General features: G+C 35.9%; 1 protein-coding gene across 2 annotated transcripts in view; it reads left to right on the forward strand.

The window, feature by feature from the left end:
* SLC4A4 (solute carrier family 4 member 4) overlaps positions 1–20,089 on the forward strand; it is a 345,525-nt gene extending 325,436 nt beyond the window's left edge. For both annotated transcript variants that reach the window (XM_061192359.1, XM_061192360.1), the window contains exons 20-26: positions 877–949; positions 8,338–8,406; positions 10,803–10,976; positions 13,250–13,411; positions 16,793–16,889; positions 19,234–19,313; positions 20,022–20,089. In XM_061192359.1, the coding sequence (XP_061048342.1) occupies positions 877–949; positions 8,338–8,406; positions 10,803–10,976; positions 13,250–13,411; positions 16,793–16,889; positions 19,234–19,277 (619 nt within the window). In that variant the 3' untranslated portion in view covers positions 19,278–19,313; positions 20,022–20,089. The remainder of the gene's footprint in view (positions 1–876; positions 950–8,337; positions 8,407–10,802; positions 10,977–13,249; positions 13,412–16,792; positions 16,890–19,233; positions 19,314–20,021) is intronic.
* Positions 20,090–21,915: the final 1,826 nt, after the last annotated feature.

Consider the following 21,915-nt stretch of genomic DNA (forward strand, 5'->3'; position numbering starts at 1 on the left):
GATGCTGTGAAAGGAGGGAATTCCCTGGCAGTTCAGTGGTTACGACTTGGCCTTTTCACTACCAGGGCCCCAGGTTCGACCCCCGGTCAGGGAACTAAGATCCGCAAGCCGCGCGGCCAAAAAAAGATTCTGTGAAAGGAGAGGAATTCTTATTTTCCAGTTCATTTTCTGTCCCGTAAGCACTGAGAAACCTTGACCTCCAGCAGTTAAATCTGGGTAGCCGTGAAGAGCTCTTATGAGACCTTTATACTTTATTGCGTATTTTGCAGCGGACTCTGCCCCTAAGAGCTTGGGTGAATAGCTCACATGACAGAGCCATCGTTTCCCACGCCACAACAGTGGGTGATTTTTCTTGGGGGGAGGGGGTGTTGTATGGGAATCGTATTTGTTAAAAAAGTACTTTTGTTGTTGTAGATTTGGAAATGAGACTGATGGGATTTATTGCACTTAGGAAATTTCCCTGAGCTGTTTGTTAATTAGAATGTGGGACGGTGTAATAACTGTCTCCTATGAAGGAAGGTGTAATTACACAACAGTACAAGTTGTTTAAAAAATAAGGGCTTCAAGTAGGCCAGTAATTGATGGGACCAGAGCAAGTGATTTTTCTCTCCTGATTCTAAAAGGACCAAGGATTTAACAGAATCACTTTTTTCTTGATGAATTCAAATCACATACTGCAATAGTTTTAAGAGAATTTTATAGTTCTGTTAAGCTTATATGCTGTCCTTGAGGTATTAATTACATATGATATCCGCACCTTTGCTGTCTTAGCCAAACAGTGATTCCATCAATGTATAGTATTTTCTGAAGGTGAAAAGGCAAAAGCATGTTTATGAAAACAAAAGGTAGATTGGTAATCTTTTGATTTGGTTTCAGGGAACAAAGAGTCACTGGAACCCTTGTGTTTATTCTGACTGGTCTGTCAGTCTTTATGGCTCCCATCTTGAAGGTAAATATGTGAAATACTTACTTCTTCCTCCTTCTCAGAACACTTGACAGATAATTGGATATGTGAAGAGTAGAATTTCTTAAGAAATATCTGCAAGATTGTTATCACATCCATAACACACTGAATGAAGCAGGAGTCGGGTAGAATGAAGACTTTAAAAACTTTTACCTTGATTTCCTTCTCACTCCTTCTCTTATTATTATTATTATTATTATTATTATTATTATTGCAGTTATTTGGTTGAACCATATTAAATTACCACTATTCAAATTTTTTGACTTATGCATATGGCAGTTTCATACAGTTCAATCTAGCTAACTGATCTCCACTCCCCATGACATTTTTCACTCTCCTAGTCTCCCTACATCCTTTCTTCCCATCACTTCCCATTTACTTGTCCCTAAATCCTGCCCTCCCTTCCCACATTAGACTCCTGGATAACATGAATGACTCACGATGATCATTTTGTAATTGTTCTCTTATTATTAATTATTGCTGACTGTGTTTCTGTATTCTTTGAATCAGAAGGCCTAATATCCACAAAGAAAGAATGGAATAAAATTACTGATTTATAACTAGAAAACTTTAGAAATGAGCTTTTGAAGAAGAAAAATGATAGATTATTTAGAAAGTTAGGAGTCAATATATAGGTTTGATTGATGGGGTGAATGTTTAATAGATAAATATAAACTATATATGAAAGCATATTTAGAAGTAGAGATAGTACTTAAAAAGATTAATATATATCTGTCATTGAAGCTTCCAGTTTTCTTTTGTGACACAAATATTTTATTCTTTTTTATTACATAACAAAACTAGCCAATTATTGCTAATTTGTATCTTATGCTTTGCATCACAGTACAAAGCATGAATATCACCTATAGACCTAATAGCTATCAACAATCCCACTGTTAGCAATATCCTTCCAAATTTTTCTCTAAAAATTTTTGTGTATCTTTAAACAATTTTAATTTTTCAAAAGGTTTTTTGAATGCTTATTTAATTACACAAGTAATAGAACAGTACATTCTTAGAAAGAATTCAAAGAATACAGAAGTACAGTGAAAGGCAAAAGCTCTCCATTTCTTTCCCATTAACACATTTATATGTCAATTGCCAATCAGATGAATTTGTGGAAAATAGAACTGTAATTTCTTGACTTATAGCTAGGACTGACTTTGCCTTCAGAGTGTTTAGATTAGTGCATACATTATGCACAAAATACTTTGTAAACAGTTAAAAGATTTAAATATCTTTTGTCACTGGTTTCTACAATGTCAATTAGCTGGTTTAATTTCTCACTGGAATCATGAAGGAATATGTATCTCATGTAATATGTGGGGAAGTAAAACTAAAAGTAATTGCAAGGAGTTCGTTTCTGGTTATATACAAAGGACCTTAAAAAAGGACAGATCTTATGTTCTGTGAGGACAGAGGGAAATCTGTTGTCAGTTTTGCTAGTGCAGAGCGAATTGTGGGGGAGGTTCGAGTTGTGAGTTTCACAGCATCAAATCCACTGCCAAAGTGCTCTGTGTTCCTCTATTGCCCCGTAGACGCCAGCACATCAGCTGGTGGAAAAGTCTAATGACAGCTTTTTACCGCATAGGCAATGGGACCTCATCCGGACAGATCAACTTGTAGAGATCATTGTAGGTAATTATGACCTCACATTGTGGGAGGCTCTCCTAGGAAGGAATTTGCCCCTGGGACCCCTGAAGGTGGATTCACACGACACAACTGCCAGGTCTCTTTTATAGGGTCTCTTAGTGCTTAAGCCGCTAGTAAGAGATAAATAGAAATCTTCCCATCCGTTCGTATGTACTCATCACCACCCACTCTTTCTTTAATTTTATTTTTATATTATTTCTTTTCAATAATGCAGTACAAAATCCTAACTCAGAAAAGTCAGATGTGTTTAAAAATTCTTTTTTGTTCGTTTGTTATAGCAAATTGGCTTTAATCTTGGAGAATCTGTCAACTGAGTGATCATGCATGATTCCAAAGGGACACAGAGAACAAACAGTGTATAAACTGCTATTTTAAGGAAGAGATGCAAGGCCTCTTCCTAACTCTTTTCTCACCCAACTATGGCTGCCGAGGAGTTAAAGCCGAAAGCACTTTTGTTCTTCATTTTACAATGATTCTTTTTGCCCCTGATATGCAAAGCACCGTAGTATCTACGGGAACAGATTATAATACAGAGAAAGGAAAAAGATAGACGTAAGGGATCAGTGAGTATGAGCTTGCTTTTGCTTTGACCTTCCTTAAGTACTCATGTTCTGGCTCACCCTCATTCAGGTACTAGTGTCCATAATTGTGGCTATTTCTACCTGGCAACTTGGGGTTAATGCAAAGAGTCAGTGTAAGCATCAGTGAAAAAGGCAGTTCAGCAAACATTTTTGGTAGGCCATCTTTTGCCCAAACTGTGGGAAATGAAATTTAGTTAGTGTAGTTTCCAACATATCGTGGGGAACCTGGATTGAAAAACAACAAGGATAAAATAGTCTAGCATTGACTCTTGTGGTTTGTTACTTCAGCAAGTGAGGCTATTCCTTACTTCAGGAATCACATCTGAAAAGGTCAGCCAATTTCAGATCAGGTGCCCTTCTTAGCACTGAAGTTTGGTAAGTTATGTGCTTTCACTACGGAACCCTTGTTAGCTCATCCGAAAAGTCAACACAGGAAGAAGCAGATGTTGAGAGTAGTTTAACTAAAACCTAAGTTACGCCTAAGAAGAAGTCGAGATTAACAATTAACCTCAGAATTCACTCAGAAAGTGGTGTCATGAGTTACCTTGGAGGAGGGAATCTTTTTTTCCTCCACTACGTGACTATGTGTGTTTTAAAGAAACAGGTGATGACTTTAGGGAATGGTTTTACTTAAAAGAGCTGCCTTTGAAAGGCAGATCGAATGAATGAAATCAAGAGAAACTTGGGACTTTTAAAAATGAGATGGCTCAACACCTTCCCTTCCAACTCCCTGCATCCATCACGGGTTTGGTGGCCTCCAATGATGCTAGTTATTTTCTCCCATGCATTAAGCAGTGTGGGTAGTTGTTCCCCGTACCTACTTGGGCAGACTTACTTTGAACATTGATTACTTTGAAGTTGATGACCTCTGTTTTGATCTCTTTGCCGAAATCTGTCTTTTTACATAGAAGAATGTAAGGAATCATAGTGTACTAGCTTTAAGTTCAGGAGGCTACCCCTTGACCTTGGCCAGCAACAGTGGCACATGCCTCAAATCTCACCATTGATTCAGTACAGAACTGCTGGGAAGCAGGAATAACTGGCTTCCCAGGCTGGCTAGATAGTTTAGATCTGTGTTTCTGCAGCAGAAATACTGCCTGTGAAGCTAGTGCTCTGTATGGGGAGACTCGGTAGACCAAAGAGCAGCAAAAAGATGAAAGACAGTTCCTGGAGCTTACTTTTTCCATACTTCTGGCAAGCCCAAACAAATAAAGATCAAGAAAAGTTCACTGCTACTTCTGTTCCCTTTGCTTGAATTAATTTATCTTTAACATGAGGAGTAGCCAAAATTTATCTTTCAGATTTGTTCAGTGTTCTAAAATGTGGAGAATAGTGTTTAATTTGTGTTTGACAACATTTGTTGGGCTCCTGCTGTATGCCGTACACTCTGTTCAGTAACAGAAAAACAAGGAGACATGATAATGCAGATGCAGCTGCTGATGATATTGTTGAAGTTGATTGTAATAGAAGCTCCCATTTATTGAGCTTGGCCTTGGACTAAGGTTTTTTATATTTAGTTCTCCAATCACACCTCCAAAAAGTATACTTACTTATGATTGAATCCACTTTATAGATAATAAAAATTATGAGTAACTTGCCAGGTCACAAAGTTCTTAAATGGTAGAGCCAAGATTTGAATTCAGGCAGTTCTGACTCCAAAGCTTGATCTCATAGCCATCATGGTTTACCACCTTTTAAATAAAACAGTATTTGCCCTCTAAGAACTTATTCATTTTCATTTCTCATGAGATGATCTTCCCCAGCTTCTCTGATCTGATTTCTGATTCTCTTATGTAGTGAGAAAGATGGCATTTTTACAAACTGCTCACCATAGCTCACTCCACAGTTTCTTGTGACTAGGGACCAGATTGCAAGTCAGCAGCTTCCTTAACATTGATTTTTAACGCTTAAGGGTATTAGGATATTATTTTAATAACATGTTCCTGAAGACAGCTGTTATAGTTGAAAAAGCAATATTGTAGAGCCTAGATAAAAACCAAGCCTTCAAGTTTGACCTTTGTAGCCATCCTTCTGTCCTAAACTCCTGCCACCCAAACCCACCACAGAGGGGCCAGAGAAAGTGGGACTTTGCACTTGTAGGCTTCTTGACTTGTCACTAAAAGTTCTGATGATAATGACATCAGTGCCACATTTATCAAGCATCTGTTAGGAGCCAGGCACTGAACTAAATGTTTGTGCTATGTAATCTTTATCATAAGCACTATATGGATGAGAATATTGAGGATAGGGGAAGTTGATCGTTTTCTCTGGGTTGCACAATGGGTAGTGCCAGAATTGGAACCCAGGTCTGTCTAACTTTTATGCCCACAATCTTATCAGGACCTCATTCTGGGTTTTATACATACACACCCACACACTGACTATGATTCTGCAGGGAGACCTCACTCTTATACTGAATTCTGTGCTGTGGACGCTACAGCCTCTCTTTTTTATTAAATTTACCCTTTTTACATTTTTTTTTAATGAGAATACTCTAACACCATCAGAAAATCAAAGGGAGGGTTAAGTCACCAGAATTTGAAAAATTTGGTAACATATTCTGAATATGTTAAATATTGATCTCATCTCAGTTTCACTATTCTGCAAGCACTTAATTTTTTCATTTTTCATTTTCATTAAAACATTGTAATATTTATTTACAATTATGCTTTTTGGCTTTCTGGGTATGATTGATTATTTATATAATTTTTTGCATAATTTTATCATTTGGCACTTCTTGATATGCCTATGAACCTAGTATACCCTGTGTTCTTTATATTTTAACTTCTCCTGTCTTGCTTTATAAAAATGTCTACCTGCTATACTATGTATATTATACTAGTTTAACTTAAAATAAGATCCTACCTTTTTAAAACACATTCTTCTTTTCCTTCCTTTGGGAAATTTCTGTTGTGATGAATGATTCTATTGTGATGAATTTTGAAGGATTGACCTCCTAACATGACTCATGAACCAAATCCAATAAAAGGTATCCTCTAACCCAGTAATTCTGTTAAATTTCATCAGAATTTCCAAACTGGAAGATTTTTATTGAGACACTACACATTCATAAAGAAAATGGTGAATTTCATAAGACATTTGTATCACTTTGAAATTGGCTAAAAATCAAATTAATAGCCTTCTTTATATGTACTATTTTCACCAAAGAATAATTTTTTAAAAACAGTATCATATCTAAATCTGTTCTCCTACCCAATCCCCATTCTGAGTTAATGCTACCTTCTGATTTTATTTTGTGGTAGGTTTGGCAAATAACCTGTCATCATCCGTTCAGAGAGAACAGACCTAGGCACCAAGGCACAAGTTGCCTTCACTCTGGCATTAGAACTACATTTGAGAAAATACATAACTAAGCTTAGGTGAGGGGTTGGACTAAGGCCCAAGATCATCTATGTGATTACTTTCTTTCAAGTCAGAAAAACACTCAAATTAAAAAATAACGACTGCAGGATTTCTAACTAGTTTTCCATGAGCTCTATACTTCTTTTTTCCCCTTCCACCTTTCATTTCTTCCCAAGAAATTAGAAATGACATGATAAGAAATCTTCATATATTAAGGAAGAATAGAAGTGGCCTCGTCTATAGAAGATGTTTTAAAAATTAAGAAATAAGTCAAAACTATGAAAGGATCTTTTTGTTAGTTTCCTATTGTATTTTCTGGTAAATTTGTACGGAGGCATCATAGGGAATGGAAACACGCACGTTCTTAAAGGAAATAAAGGCACATGTCCCAGGGTAAGTGGCTTGAATGTAATGTGTTCACCTCTTTGTGGTGACTGTTGGGTATTACAGCCCACACGGCTTCCCTGCCACTCACACGGTCCCTCCCACCACCTTCAACATTCAATCTCATCTGTTTTTTTTCTGAGCTCAAGATCAAATTAACTATGTTAAAATTGTTAGTCTTTTTTAGAAGAAGCATGCAGTGTTTTATATAAATAAGTACATTTATTCCATATATGTTTAACAATTTTTACAGCTAACCAATAACAATTAGAGGCAGTTGTGACCCGTTTTGGAATTTACTGTTTCTCTAGTAGTAGCCAAAGGGTCTCAGATACAGAACTGTTTGAGGTGATCACAAGGAAAGGCTGATAGAAATTGTGCTTCAATTTCTTAATACATGTGATAGTTCTTTAAAAATTACCCTAAAGTTATACTGTTTTCTGGCTACAGTAGTCTCCTTTGTGCAGATTTGGTAAGATTGGACTTAATTGATTGTGGTTTTAGTATTTGAGCTTTGAAAACTCCTGAACTTGAACTTCTTTTCAAAATCCAAGCTTGAGAACCCTTTTTTTTATTGTTGATCAGATAGAAGACTTCCAGAAACAGAGTCATCCCTGATTTGCTTGGTTTCCACAGTACTAGAGACATTTCAAAGGTCTAGGAATAGATGAAACTTAGGAACATAATCTTGGAACTTCCCATTGTTAAAACACTTCACACTAGTGTACAAGACTCTTGCTAATTAATGCATGAAATGTATTAATTCCATTTTTAAAGATGTGTATTAATCCGTGTGTGTAATTAATTGCTTCCAGATGCTCCATGCTTCTTTCAAGCAGTGTTCTCATTAATTAGTCCTCTTAATATTCCTAAGAGGAAGAAAGGGGACAGTTGTTTGATGTTTACTTAATTGAAAGAGGCATTTATACACCGAGCTGATAGATCATTTGGTGAAAATTATTTAGAGAAAAGTCAACAGACTATTGGGAAAGAACTTTGGTCTCCGGAGTGGGGCAACCCTCTACCTCTCTTTCTGCTTCACCGTCCATGCATGCATCTAGTTTACATGGTCATTCCTTTTAAGGGGAAAGGATAACAGAGACTTTTTTTTCCATTAAAAAGTTATTTTTAAGGTCATGCATTCTAATTGTTAAAAAAATGCAAACAAGAATCAAATGAAAATTGAGTCTCCTTCACCCTCCTTTGTTGCTTTCTGGTACAAAGAGTTTAGAAGTTTATCAATGATGAGTTAAGCACACTGATCAGTGTGGTCACTGTGTTATTAAGTCCAATCTTTTAGTCTCAGATTTAGCCTTTATTTAAACTATCGCTCTCTCTTACTGTTTTTATTATTATTGTTTTTAACCTTTCTCCAATTTTTTTCCATCCTAGTTTATTCCCATGCCTGTACTCTATGGCGTGTTCCTGTATATGGGGGTAGCATCTCTTAATGGTGTGCAGGTAAGTTTTCCATAACAATCTCAGCAGAGTCATATTTTTCTAGTAGTATTAAAAACAGTCCAATAATAGATCATTGAAGAAAAGTGCTAATCCTTAACTGCTGAGTTTTTAAAATGCATTTATTTTCTACTTTCTCCACCATTCACCTGTGTTCCTGATTTAATTAACAGAGTTAGCTTGTGTTAAAAAATGTTATCATACATACCCATTCTTGAAATAAGCTGTTAGAAGCCATTTGACTAGGAAAGTGAGAGAGCTATCTCTGACCTTCCTCCCTCCCTCCCTCCCTCCCTCCCTCCCTCCCTCCCTTCCTTCCTTCCTTCCTTCGATGGAAATCTAACCTTTCAGTGTGCTCGAGATACTATTTATCCATTTGCCTTTACCTTATACTAAGAACAGACTATTCTTGTTTGATGTGCTTTTCGCATGGCTGAGATCATTGATCAAAAGTTTTGCACCAATAAAAGAATCAAGTCAATGTGGTTAATGTGCTACTTTCGTCAAAAACTTCAGCTGTCACATCTTGGATAAAACTGGCCCTCTTTTAAAAAATCATTAGGGGAAACTTTGTAAGGGACTTTGTCTTTCAATTGAGGTTTAATTTAATTGGCACCAGGAAACTGGAAGTACTGCTGCTGCTTTCTGGCACCTTGTTAACTGTAGCCTTATTTAGCACTTAGTGATGTTTTAATGGGAAAAGACTGCATGTTCTGTGAACATCATAAGAATTTATTTAAACCCCTTTGTAATAGTCCTTGCTTTCATTTATTGAATTTAGATTAATTTGGTTTTAGAGTCAGATGGAGCTGGGCAACTGGCCAGACCCTCAAAAAGAGAAAAGGCTATTTTATTTTTCCTTGTTTAGGTCCATTGAGTAGAGTTTTTCACCATTTGGATATTTATTACAAAATACAAGGTGGTTTTTCATAGATGGGACTAGAGGACTGTGAATGTGGGCTTATTTGTGCCCATGAAACTTTTGGGAAGTATAAATGTGTAAAAATATTTTTACCTGACATTTTAAATATTCTTTATTACTTTAAATAGAAAAATATGAAACAAATATGGTCCCCAAATTAATAGTTCTTATTTTTGTTTGGCCTAAATAAGTCTGTCTAGATCAGAAGTTTGATTTTATGTGTTCTAGGTGTGTAATAGATGGTTGGAGCTTCATACATGTTTATTAAATTAAATAGAAGGGGAAAAAATCAGCGATTCCATAACAATGGGGGAAAAATCCCTTGCTGAAGGGACAGCTAGTGGATTTCTTAAATTCTGCCATGGTGTTGCCCTATCACCTTTTCTCTTTACTTTTCTCTTGACTCTTCTTTTAGACCTTTTTGGCAAGATCTGAGTTAGCAAAAAATTTTGTTACTCCAGTCTTTATAAATGGGAATGCTTCTACCAGTCACAAATAGCTCTGGAGGAAGAAAGAAAACTCTTTAGATAGGAAATCACTCCAGAGAAGATTGTGATAGTCTATTTACTTTTACATTTTTCTCTTCCCTCCAGCAAGAAAGTAGAGATATTATTTCAGAGTTCTTATTACATAATTATTCAATTCAACAGCTATTTAATGAGCATCTTACATCTGAAAGTTCCTATGATAGGTACTTAAGTATCATCCTTATCATCAGCATTGATGTAAACTCAGCGGTTATTCTTTGAAGCACAGCACCTGGCACATAGGCGCTCAGTAGTCATTTTAGTACCTGTTTATACATGACAGTGTAATAGCCTCTCCTAGATCAGGTATCTAGTTGTTGACGCTGTGAAAGTCACTGCAATGTTCATGTGGCTTTTCTCTGAAAAGAAATGCTAATTCATTGCTAAATGTATTAGTTAAGGTATGCCATAGATAAATAATGTGGAATTTATGAAAATACCAATGCATTCCCATTTTCAAGTCAGATAGTTCCTTTATATCCTTGAAACATTATTGAAATATATATGATACATAGCATCTCCTCTTCTTTTCAGATAAGACAGCTGAGGCACAGTTAGATACATGAGTTTGATGTCTTCCTTCAGCATATTATTACTAGAATAGGCACAAGATCTTCTCTCCTAAGATGCAGACAATACAAGTAGAATGTAGGAGATGAGCATCTTTATTTTATATTTGGCTTTGAAACTTTATTCTTTGGTGGCCACTTTATCTCATATAGCTGCATAATATTCCTGCAAAGTAATAACAGAAGTTGGAAGACTCATACTACGTCTTACTGTGTTAGACTGTATTTCTGCACTCCCTGACCAGTGTCCTCTAACCAGGACCTTGCTTGCCTAGATTGTAGAATATAAATCACTAGTGGTTAGTTAGACATGAAGAAGTGACTTGGTGCTGCAGCTCTTGAAGTAATGGACTTGTCCTCTCTTTCCCTTTCTTCCCCCAGTTCATGGATCGTCTGAAGCTGCTGCTGATGCCCCTGAAGCATCAGCCTGACTTTATCTACCTGCGCCATGTCCCCCTGCGCAGAGTCCACCTGTTCACTTTCCTGCAGGTGCTCTGTCTAGCCCTGCTCTGGATCCTCAAGTCAACCGTGGCTGCTATCATTTTCCCAGTCATGGTACGGATGGTTTTAATTGAACCTACCCATGAGGTCACACCAGTATCATGTGGTTATTGTAATATTGATGACACATGTGTCTTTTATGGGTGCTCCCAGTTTTTTTCCAGCTTTGACCTAATCGGTTTGATTGGGTGTAATTTAAGGTTGCCAGGTCTGTGGTTGTCTAGGCTGGACCTTGGAGTCAGACAGCTGAGTTTCAGATACTGGCTCTGGTTCGTGCTGATCAGTGAACTTCCCTGAGCTCCCATTAACTCATCAGTAAAATGAGAACGGCATCTTTGTTTTCATTCTGAGCATCAATAATGAATATAAAGTATATAGCACAATGCCTGACACATGGTAGACACAAGTGCACGTAACGTTAGTTATTTTTAAAATACTGCTGTACATTGGGATTTGTCTAAATAACAGAGTACAGCACATTTCAGGCCAAATAATAGAGGACCAGTTTGGCAACTTATGAGAGATCATCCAGCGAATAGAAGAAATGGAGCGAGAAGCTTAGTTTTTGCAGTTCTTCTCCTTTGTATCATGCTAAGTTTAAGGATAAGTCTGGGCTGTCTCTCCTTGCCATGTTATGATGAGAAAGAAGGTGAAACAACTAACATTCCGCTCTGAATCACAAGTGAAAGAAGGGCAAAAGGAAACAATAGCTCTGTATTTGGCTTCATCATTGAATTTGTGTGTGTGAAATAATGCTATGGTAGCTTTATTTTTATTTATTTTTTCTTTTTAATTAAGACTTTATTTTTTGAATAATCATTGAAATTTTACTGAAGCCTTACATTTCTTGCAAGAAAATGCACATGCATATGCTTGAAACAAGTCACAAAGCCATCCTCAGGTCTGGCTCTGTCTCCCCTGTAGCTTTGGAAGTAGAACTTTAATATACAAACCATATTTTATTTTTTTACAAAAATTTTCTTACTCTTAGCCAGAATTATTATTTTATTTTATGTATACTGGTTGTTTGTAATTGTTTTTTCCTCCAGGAAAGCAGAAAAAAATGGTGTCAAATATTAACGGTATTTGTGGAGTCAGATTTTTACTCTTGATGATCCCTTATGTTTTGCTTTTGAAAAAGAACTCTATTAACTTACTGGAAAACACACTGAGTATGAGAAAAGACTTCCATCTGCCTATTAATATAATCTACCCATGTATTAGTTTTGCTAAAGCCAGGAAAAACAAAGTTAGACCTGGATAAATTTGAAATATATCCAGTAAATCACTTATTGCTTGTGCTAAATAATAATAAAAAATATTTTACCTTTATAAAGTATTTTTCATCTTTCAGAGCTTTTATTTGATCATAAAACAATCATGTAATATCAATAGGTCAGATGTTATTCATTTCTCTAAGAGATGAAGAGGCTGACATAGAGCATAATATGGATAAAGACAACTGTTAATTTGAGGCAGGGCCAGGACTTCTGAGTCCTACTGCATACTAATTTTACTGTTGAGCAAAGACATCTTTAAGATGTCTTTCAACCTTCAAGAGCAGTTCATAAAATCAAAGATACAGAGTTCAAGAATACTGGGGTTAGAGTTAGAAAACTGGGACCCTTTGTATTCTTCCTTTATCTGGCTTTGTGGTCTTGGATAACTTAACTTATGTCACTAAGCTTTAGTTTCCTCCGCTCTTGGATAGATACTAACATCTACCTTTCAGGTTTGTTGTGGGAATAAATGAGAAAATATTGTCTAAGAGTTTAGCACAGCGTCTGACTCAAGATAAGTATTCAATTAATAGTGGTGATTGAAGTTGCCCCAGCAGATTAAATAGTCTGTGGAAACTCAAATACTATCTCATTATTAATACTTTGAAGATGTCTCAGTGTACTATGCGTTGTACAGTTTTTCTTGACTTTCAAAAACCTGTGTAATGTTTTAATTTTGAATAATTAGCAATCATACACAGGCTGTTTTTTCCCTTGAAACTTTTAGTTATTTTATTAAAAATCTGACATGGAAGAAAATGGTTTAAAAAATAATCTTTTCATATGGAAATTCCAAATGGAGGGATCATACAGTACAGTGAACAAAATACAGTGAGTTAAAGTAAGACTTCTATGAACCAACTTTCTCCATGAAGCAGATGTTTATGGTCTACTTAATGTAAGTCCATACAAGCAAGATGAGTTCTGTAATACTCTAGACTTGTACAAAATAGGTTTCTACTGACTTCGCTAGGGCAGTATTAATACTCAGTCTGACTTCTTATTCTGACATGGGTTCTTTCCTACTTTTTATATTTATTCTTCCAGATCTTGGCACTTGTAGCTGTCAGAAAAGGCATGGACTACCTCTTCTCCCAGCACGACCTCAGCTTCCTCGATGATGTCATTCCAGAAAAGGATAAGAAAAAGAAGGAGGATGAGAAGAAAAAGAAAAAGAAGAAGGGAAGTCTGGACAGTGACAATGACGATGTAAGGAGCTTTCTAAAATTCCGAAGTAAAATTCCAAAGTTAGTTAAACGAATGTGAAAATGGTATTCTTTTAACCCTTGTGTGCGATGTATGACTGAATTTCAAGGATGTTTACCTGGTCATGCTACTTGTCACTTTTCACCTTCCTTTGCCCTTTATTTTCTCTCTTTATTTTTTTTTTTAAAGTATTTTCTGAAGTCCTTCTGTAACTCTGAATACACTGATAATGATATAATGACTTCTAAAAAAACAAAGCCCACCATATCTAAAAAACTTCAATCTCTGATCTCGTACATAAAAAGGAAGCTTGCTTCGTAATGCTATAAAATGTATTGGGTTTATTATTGATAATCCAGGATTTAAATTTGAGATAATAACTCAGTTTTACATAATTTTAAGCCTAATGTGGACAAATGCTGGTGACCTCACCTCCTGTGATATGTGTATCTATTTGAGTGGGCTCTCAACCAAAGTTCTCTGCTATTGTACTTATCCTTGCATTGGGATTTGACATGATTTGAGATCACTTCTCTGTAACCTTTCAATAAAAAGGAGCGGAAATTGGAATTTGGGGTCTTTCTACATAATTGTAGCAGTCAGTGTCATAATTTAGGTGATCCTCTTGCAATCGTATGACTAAGTTGAGAAATAAAATGTCCACTTTTTAGGAAGCCATTTCACAGAAATCTTGGTGTTTCAGTAGGGGTCTGTGATCAGTGCTAAGAGAAAATCTGGGATTTACTTTTCTTTAACACACACACACAAACACCCCAATAGCTTATCTCAGTAGCCTTTTGAAAGGACAGCCAAAATGACACCTTCTATATGAAGATTTGTAGGTTTGTTCTAGATTTTACACAATGCAGTATCCCCATTCTAGTGGAATCCCCAGTATCTCATTCTAACATAGGAGTCTGGTTAATTTTTGGTGTCTGCTCTGTACTTGATCATTTTGATGGATCAGGCATACCTTGTTCTTAATTGCTAAAGCAGCTCTTTATAGTATATTTTTGTTCCTGTTTTACAGACGGGGAAATTTAGACTGAGAAATGTTAAGTCATTTTTCTAAGTGTACACATATTGGCAAAGGCAAAACTCTCATCCAGGCCTGTCTGGTTATTTTCGATTGGTCAGGCTGTCTGATTGTATTATTTTTGGAGAACTTGGAAACAGTACAGTGAAGGGAGGCAACAGACAAAATTGGATTTCAGATAAATTGATCCAATAAGAAAAGGCTAAATATATGAGGCACATTTAGCTAAAGAGAAAAAGAGTCTGAGGGAGCTTTTGTGACTGTCACCATCCATCGTCAATGAGAACATGTATATAGATTTTCTGTTTGCAATGATGACAGAAAAAGAGAGAATGTGCTTAAACTGCAGAACAGATTAAGATGCAGTATTAAAAAGAACGATGCATTTACACATTGAATAGAAATCAAAATTTGAAATAAATTTCTAGGCTACTCTAGACAAAAAAAAAAAAACCTGCCAGAAATACTGAGATAATTAAAGCAGTATTTCATCTTGAATTTTCAAAACAAGTACCTCAGTTTATGTACATGGACATCAAACTTAAAATTCATTATACATTACAAATGTATGAAATAATATTATGGAATCCTCTTCTCTAATGGCTTTTAAGAAAAAAATAGTAATAAAATATCCACTTTTAAGAATGTTTTAAATTTAGTGCTCTCTAGTGTCAGAAGTTGGATCAAATGAGCTCCTGAGAAGGTCTTCTAAGTCTTAGATTTGATTTTCAACAAATCATATTTTATTTAAATAATGCTATTCTTATATTAATAATATTTATCATTTTGAATCCATATTTCCAACAGATTTCTTGAAGATAATGTGTGATACTTGTTTTCTTCTTTTCCTCTTTCTCTTCTTCCCCCGACCCCACCAAAACAAACAAGCAAACAAACATATATTTATCCTAGACAGTGAATCCAGCCAGAGTATATCTGTGTAATACGTTCTGTGTGTTGAGGCCATTATTTGGGGTTCTCCATTTGAAATGTAGCTGTCCTGATGTTCACCTGGGCATCGTGTGGTGTGGGATCCATGGATGTAGGGAGCCACACGAGGGCATGGGAGTTCCAACTCTAATATTTGTGAGCAGAATTAGTGAAAATTATGGCTTGCCAATATTTTGAGCTGCTCAGTCATTTTTGAACCCTCCCAGTAGGCTATGATTAAGGGTTGGCTGCCAACCTGTTCATCTATAAATGCTATTATCGGGGGAAACTTTGAAATACTGTAATAAAACTTGTCCTTGACATTCTTACAAAGGTAGGGGCACATGGCATCTTCATTTTTTTTTCAAGTGAAGTACAATATTTTAATCTTTGAAAAGAATATTGTGGCTCATGACCCTCTTTAGATTCATCATAAAGAAATTTTCAATGTGCATAGTAGCTCTATGTTAAGATTCATTTTTTTCTTACTTCCTTTCACCCCTAGTTCCTATTTTTTCCCTTTCAGCTAAAGGTCATCATCTCCTTGGTACTTTCAGTTAAGAGATGAATTCCATCTTTTGAGTCCAGGCATAGACATGGATTCAATATAATGAATTCTAACAAACAGTAAAGTGATAATCCTGTGGAAATCTGTTACAGTTTTGGCTTAGGTGTTCTGTTCTTTAAGAAGCTTCATGATTAGCTGCCTGGTTTTATCATTTTATTTTGGTTGTGATTCTTCTCTGCCTATCTGGCCATCATAGGCACCTTCCTTTTGACTTTATTTTCTCATGTTTTGCTAAGTTTCCAAATATATTTGGTATAAGCAAATTGAGATGAGCCTTAAACTACAAAATAGTTCTGATGGAATATTAGAGTAAGGGAGAGGGTTTATTTTCAAGTCTATGTAAATGACCCCTTGTGAGTGGATATTAGAAAAAGTCTTCTTACCTGTCTTGGAAGGAAAGATAAGTCATCATATTCCTGGAGGTGGAATCAGAAAGCATAAAGGAAACAAAAATTTCAAGACCATATTATAGTTTAGGAAGTCTCCTAAATTATAGTCTTTCACGCTTGAGATTATTTGCTTCACACACACATACAACTAACCCCCATAAATATTTGATTGTAAATCCAGCTTATGGAAAGCTTTACAGTTGTTTAATTTGTAGTGATCTCCGTTTGGTGTGGTTCTAGTTTTAATTGACTTAATCCCCTTAACTCAGAAGAGAGGAAAACAAATGTGAGGGGCAGATGCCATAAAACTTGAAAAGTCAGCAAAGGAGAAGTGATTATACCTAAGGCTGTTCTCCTTAGTACAATGTAAATGACAGTATGCTAGGTTTAATCAATACTGGGCGGTAGGGAGGTCTGTATAGTAAAAGCTTTCTAAAAACTGTTATAAATTTCTTTCACAGTCTGACTGCCCATACTCAGAAAAAGTTCCAAGTATTAAAATTCCAATGGACATCATGGAACAGCAGCCTTTCCTAAGTGATAGCAAACCTTCTGACAGTGAGTAGAACTAACCTCTTGCATGCCAGCTTGAATATGATTTGCACTTACAGAGAAAAAACTTTAGGACTATCATCTTCATTAACTTTTCCTCTGTTTTCTTTCTTTTTTTTCTATGTGAAGATTTACATTAATTATTATGAAACTTCATTTTTACATTCCTTGACCTTCACTCCTTACCTTTTTCTTTTATCCATAACCATTTAAGTTTTTATTTGGTCATCTTTTCTCTGATCCAAGTTATCGCCGGTTTCTTTGAATTGCTAAATTCGTCACCATGTTTTTAATTGATTTCCCTTTTTTTTCTGCTGGTGTGTAGAATGGCAGCTTCTAGTACTACATCACTGTCTGTTACTGTTTGTCTTCCTTAGGCTTCCACCAATGACCAAATCAGCTCAAAAGAGAAATTGCATAATGGGTCTCTCAAAGATCAATGAATCAATTGTTAATACTGAGAATTTGGAATAATTGTTATTTTCAATTAAATTGGCAATCGTAAAATATTAACAACCGCTCTTTGGGTATAGCTTATAAGATATTTGCATTTTCTTCCTAATTTCTTCATTCCCTTTCTGCTGTTTCAAAATTATCTTTGTAACTGCACTGGTCTTTCTGGGGTAATAGCCTGGTGGCTAAGGTATAATGGTTTTTGACCTGTCATCTTTTCTTTTGTAATTGAGTTAACAGGCCATTTGAAAAGGGTGAAAACCTCTGTAGTAACATTAGTGAATATCTCAAGCTTTTCCAATAGCAAGCAGCAAGTGCCTCCAAACTACTTTACTTTGAGTTCTCATTTGAAGAAAACATATTCTTTTAGATCCAGATGCACTTCAAAGTATACTGATTTGTTATAGGAAAAGACAGTTGAAGTACTTTAATTTCTGTTTGATAGTGCTACTTCAACTTCAGTAAGATGTTACCAAGAAAAGTTTGAAATGAATGACTATTTATGAAAAAATGGGTATTTTAGTTATCTATTGGTGTGTAACAAGTTACCACAAAACTCAGCAGCTTAAAACAACAAACCTGTATCTCCTCCCACAGTTCCTGATGTTCAGGAATTTAGGAGCTGCTGATTTGGGTTGATTCTGGCTCAAGGGCTCTCGTGAGATTGCAGTCAAGCTCTTAGCTGGAGCTGAGTCTGAAGACTTGACGGAAACTGGGGATCTGCTTCCCAGCTCAAGCACAAGGCAGTTGGCAGGAGATTTTAGTTCCTTGGCTCATGGGCATCTCTTAGGGCTGCCCATGACATGGCTGCCAGTGATAACAGAGAAGAAACCAAGACAGAAACTGCAGTCTTTTATAACCAAATCTCAGGAGTCATATACCATCTCCTCTGCCATATTCTATTGGTCACACAAACCAACCCTGGTACAGTGTGAGGAGAAATTATATAAGGACATGAATACCAGAAGGCGGGGTGCATTGGGGGCCATCTTGGAGGCTGGTTTAAAGAAAAGAGAATTAAGGAAATCTCACCTTTGGTGTCCAATCTGTAGCCTGTAACTTGTGACTGAGGCTACTTTCTTCTCAATCCTATCAACGGGCTTTAGTTGAATATTTTCTTTGTAAGTTCAAGCTCCCCAAACCATTGTCTGGTTTCATTTTTCATTTCTAGAGCATTAAATAGCAAAAAGAGACTATGAAAGGATGTCTTCCGTTGGCATCGTAACCTAGCACAGCTCTTCTAAGTACAATTTAAAGGCTGCTTAAAAAAAAATCATCAGCTAGAATTTGAGGCTCCTGGAAAAAGTCTGTGGCAAGTTGGTTATTTAGTGCTAGTTGTTCTTCATTTTCTCAAAAACGCTTTAAAAGGATACATTGAAATTAGTGGATGTGATATTAGAAATTTACTTAAGCAAAATACCAATGATCATTCTAAAATCTTTTCTAGTGTCATATTAATCCATGAAAGAACAAAATTGATAGTAGAGTTGCAGTATAAGTAAGTTTCTCAAAATCTTTTTTTTACCTGCATGAATAACAGCAGGACAAAATTATGACTGCTGAACATGGCAGGAAATCCAAGGACAAGTCTTAGACATTAAGTAGGTGCTATCACCCTCTAGGAATGATTTACCCTGCCCCCTCGCTGAAAAGAACAACATTGGCCCATTTTAGAAAACCTAGAATAAAAGAGACTGAGTGATTTTGACTTCATCACACTACTTAGATTCTTAGCTTGATACTGTGTTTATTGAAATTGTCTAAACTTGTCTTTCTTACTCTTTCCAGTTGTGAAAGATGCATCCCTTTTTGTGAAGATTTAAAAATTTTTCATTCTAATGTTATACTTTACCAATGACTATTATTTATGATTTGAAAAAAATTTTTTTTTTTTTAGGGGAAAAATCACCAACATTCCTTGAACGCCACACATCATGCTGATAAAATTCCTTTCCTTCAGTCACTCGGTATGCCAAGGTAAAGGACAGCCCAGTATTTTACGTTATTCTGTGGGATGATCACCCCACAGAAATGGAACCAATGGCGGGTTATCGGCAGAACGCCCTGTTCTCCATCCTCTACAATTTATCTTAAATAAATTATCTAGTCACCAGACCTCATCCCAGCTTTTACTTGTAGAAAACATTCTAAGAGACTTACTCAACTTACTCTTAGAAATAATGGAATCTTTCAGTATCATTAAGGTAAAGCCCAGGATCAGTGTTAGCTCTTGTCATATCAGCATCATCTCTGTTTTAAGGATAGCTGGCATTTCCTGGCAGCTCTTCTCCAATAGTTTTATTCCCTCTTAACACAACTCTAGAGATTTCAGATCCTCCTTTATTTTCAAAATCGTGAAATCTCTGAATATTTTCTTCATGTCAGTCTTTCTGTCTTTCAACTTCTGACAGTGTCACCCACCTGGAAGTCCTCTTTCTTGATTGTTTTTTTTTTCTAATCTAGGTGTGAGAGCTTATGAAATTTTTACTTGAATTTCTTAACTCTATTTGGTAACTTCATCCCATTTAAAAAATGTTTGTTTTTAATACAGAAAGAGGAAGTAAGTATTTAAAGAGAACAAAGAAGGACCCATTTGACTTCTGTACAATGCATAAACATTTGACAGATGGTAAAGGAATTCTGATTTACTTACTTTTTTTTTCTTTCCTTTTTCTTTTTCCCTAGTCCTTCTAGAACTCCAGTAAAAGTTGTGCCTCAAATTAGAATAGAACTTGAGCCTGAAGACAATGATTATTTCTGGAGGAGCAAGGGAACAGAAACTACATTGTAACCTGTTTGTCTTTCTTACAACTGACAGTTTTTGTTGTTTATGTTCTTGTTTTTTGTCTGGTTGTTTATTTTTTAATTTTTGTTTTGTTTTGGTTTTTGGTCACTGGCCAAACAATACAGTGCTCTCTCTGCTTCTCTCTTGCATAGGTAAAATCAAGACAGTAGTGCACTGTTCCTTAAAAACAGCATCTGAAGAATCCCCTCTTTGTTCTTATACTTTCAAATGCGTCCTCTGACAACCAAATTCCTCTGTCTCTCAAGACACACACAGACCCTGTCCTTTTCCTTTATTAAGCAGAGGGCAAAAGTATTAAGGATTTTATAACACCTTTTATTAAAATATTGAAGGAACTTCCACCTTGAGCTTTGGAGCTGTGCTTACTGGCTTGTCTTTCTGTCTGGTTGAACAAACCTTGACCTCCAGACAGTCCCTTCTCGCTTATAGCACTCTCCAGGACTGGAAAAAGTGCTGCTATTCTAACTTGCTCTTGCTTATAAACCCTAATCTCTGAAGAGTTATCAAAAGAAGAAAAACTAAAGGTACTTTATTCCCACTAGAGAAACTATTGCCATCATTGTAGCAAGTGCTGGAATGTCCCTTTTTTCCTATGCAACTTTTTTTAACCCTTTAATGAACTTATCTGTTGAGTACATTGAAGAATATTTTTCTTCCTAGATTTTGTTGTTTAAATTATGGGGTCTAACCTGCAACTTATTTTTTGTCAATTTTTTAAACTTTTTTTTAATTACTGTAAAGAAAATGAATTTTTTCCTGCAGCAGGAAACATAGTTTTGAGTAGTTCTACCTCTTATTTGTAGCTGCCAGGCTTTCTGTAAAAATTGTATTGTATATAATGTGATTTTTACATAAACATACACACACACACACACACACACACATACACACACACACACAGATACACCACCTCTAGGGTATGCCAGAGGGCTAGATCGGATTAAAAACACCATGTTTCTAAGCATCCATTTTTCCCTTTCTTTAAGAGAAATTTAACTGTTCTATGAAGGAGGTTGGGGGAGGAGGGAGATGCTCCTTTGTAGTGGGAATAACTGATGTTTTGATAATAGTAGTATCCGGGCAAAGATGCTGATTGTATTACCATTTTGATGTCCTATGCAGTATTGTTAGACTTTTTTTCATTTTGAAAACATTTGTGTGTTTGTGTATGTACTCTGTGTGTGGCTGGTACACATATGTGCAGGGGTAGAAAGAGACAGAGTGATGGTAGGCGAAGGGCAAAGTTATCTAGCCTCTTGTGTCAGTTTTTATAAAACCCAAACCACATATGAAAAATCCATCAGAGGTCCAGGAGACTTACTGTTATGCAAATGAGGGTAAATATACTTTATTACCCAGACAGCAGTCACCATCACTGATACAATAGCCCTTATTTACAATACAAAATGCATAGGACTGTGATAGACCATTTTTACATTTATAAAGTGTCTATGAGAATGCAGTTGGATCGCAGAAGTATATATATATACATTTTAACAATACTCACACTTGTCTTTAAGATTGAAAGGCAATTATTCTTTGTGATTGAGGCGTATAGAATATACATGTCTATATACGTGTGTGTATGTGTATTTCAAAGTACCATATTGAAAGTTAGAAAAAAGAAAATTAGATCTTTAACCTAATTTAGCATGTTATCTAAATGTAGTGTTTTAATAGGCTGCATTATGTATTATGAATCTGCATTAAAAACAGCATTTTAAATGTTGAATCCATAATTTTGGATTCCTGTAACCATATTTGTGATATATG

The sequence above is a fragment of the Eubalaena glacialis genome, chromosome 5 (assembly GCF_028564815.1).
Source record: "Eubalaena glacialis isolate mEubGla1 chromosome 5, mEubGla1.1.hap2.+ XY, whole genome shotgun sequence".
In the NCBI taxonomy this organism is placed as follows: Eukaryota; Metazoa; Chordata; class Mammalia; order Artiodactyla; family Balaenidae; genus Eubalaena; species Eubalaena glacialis.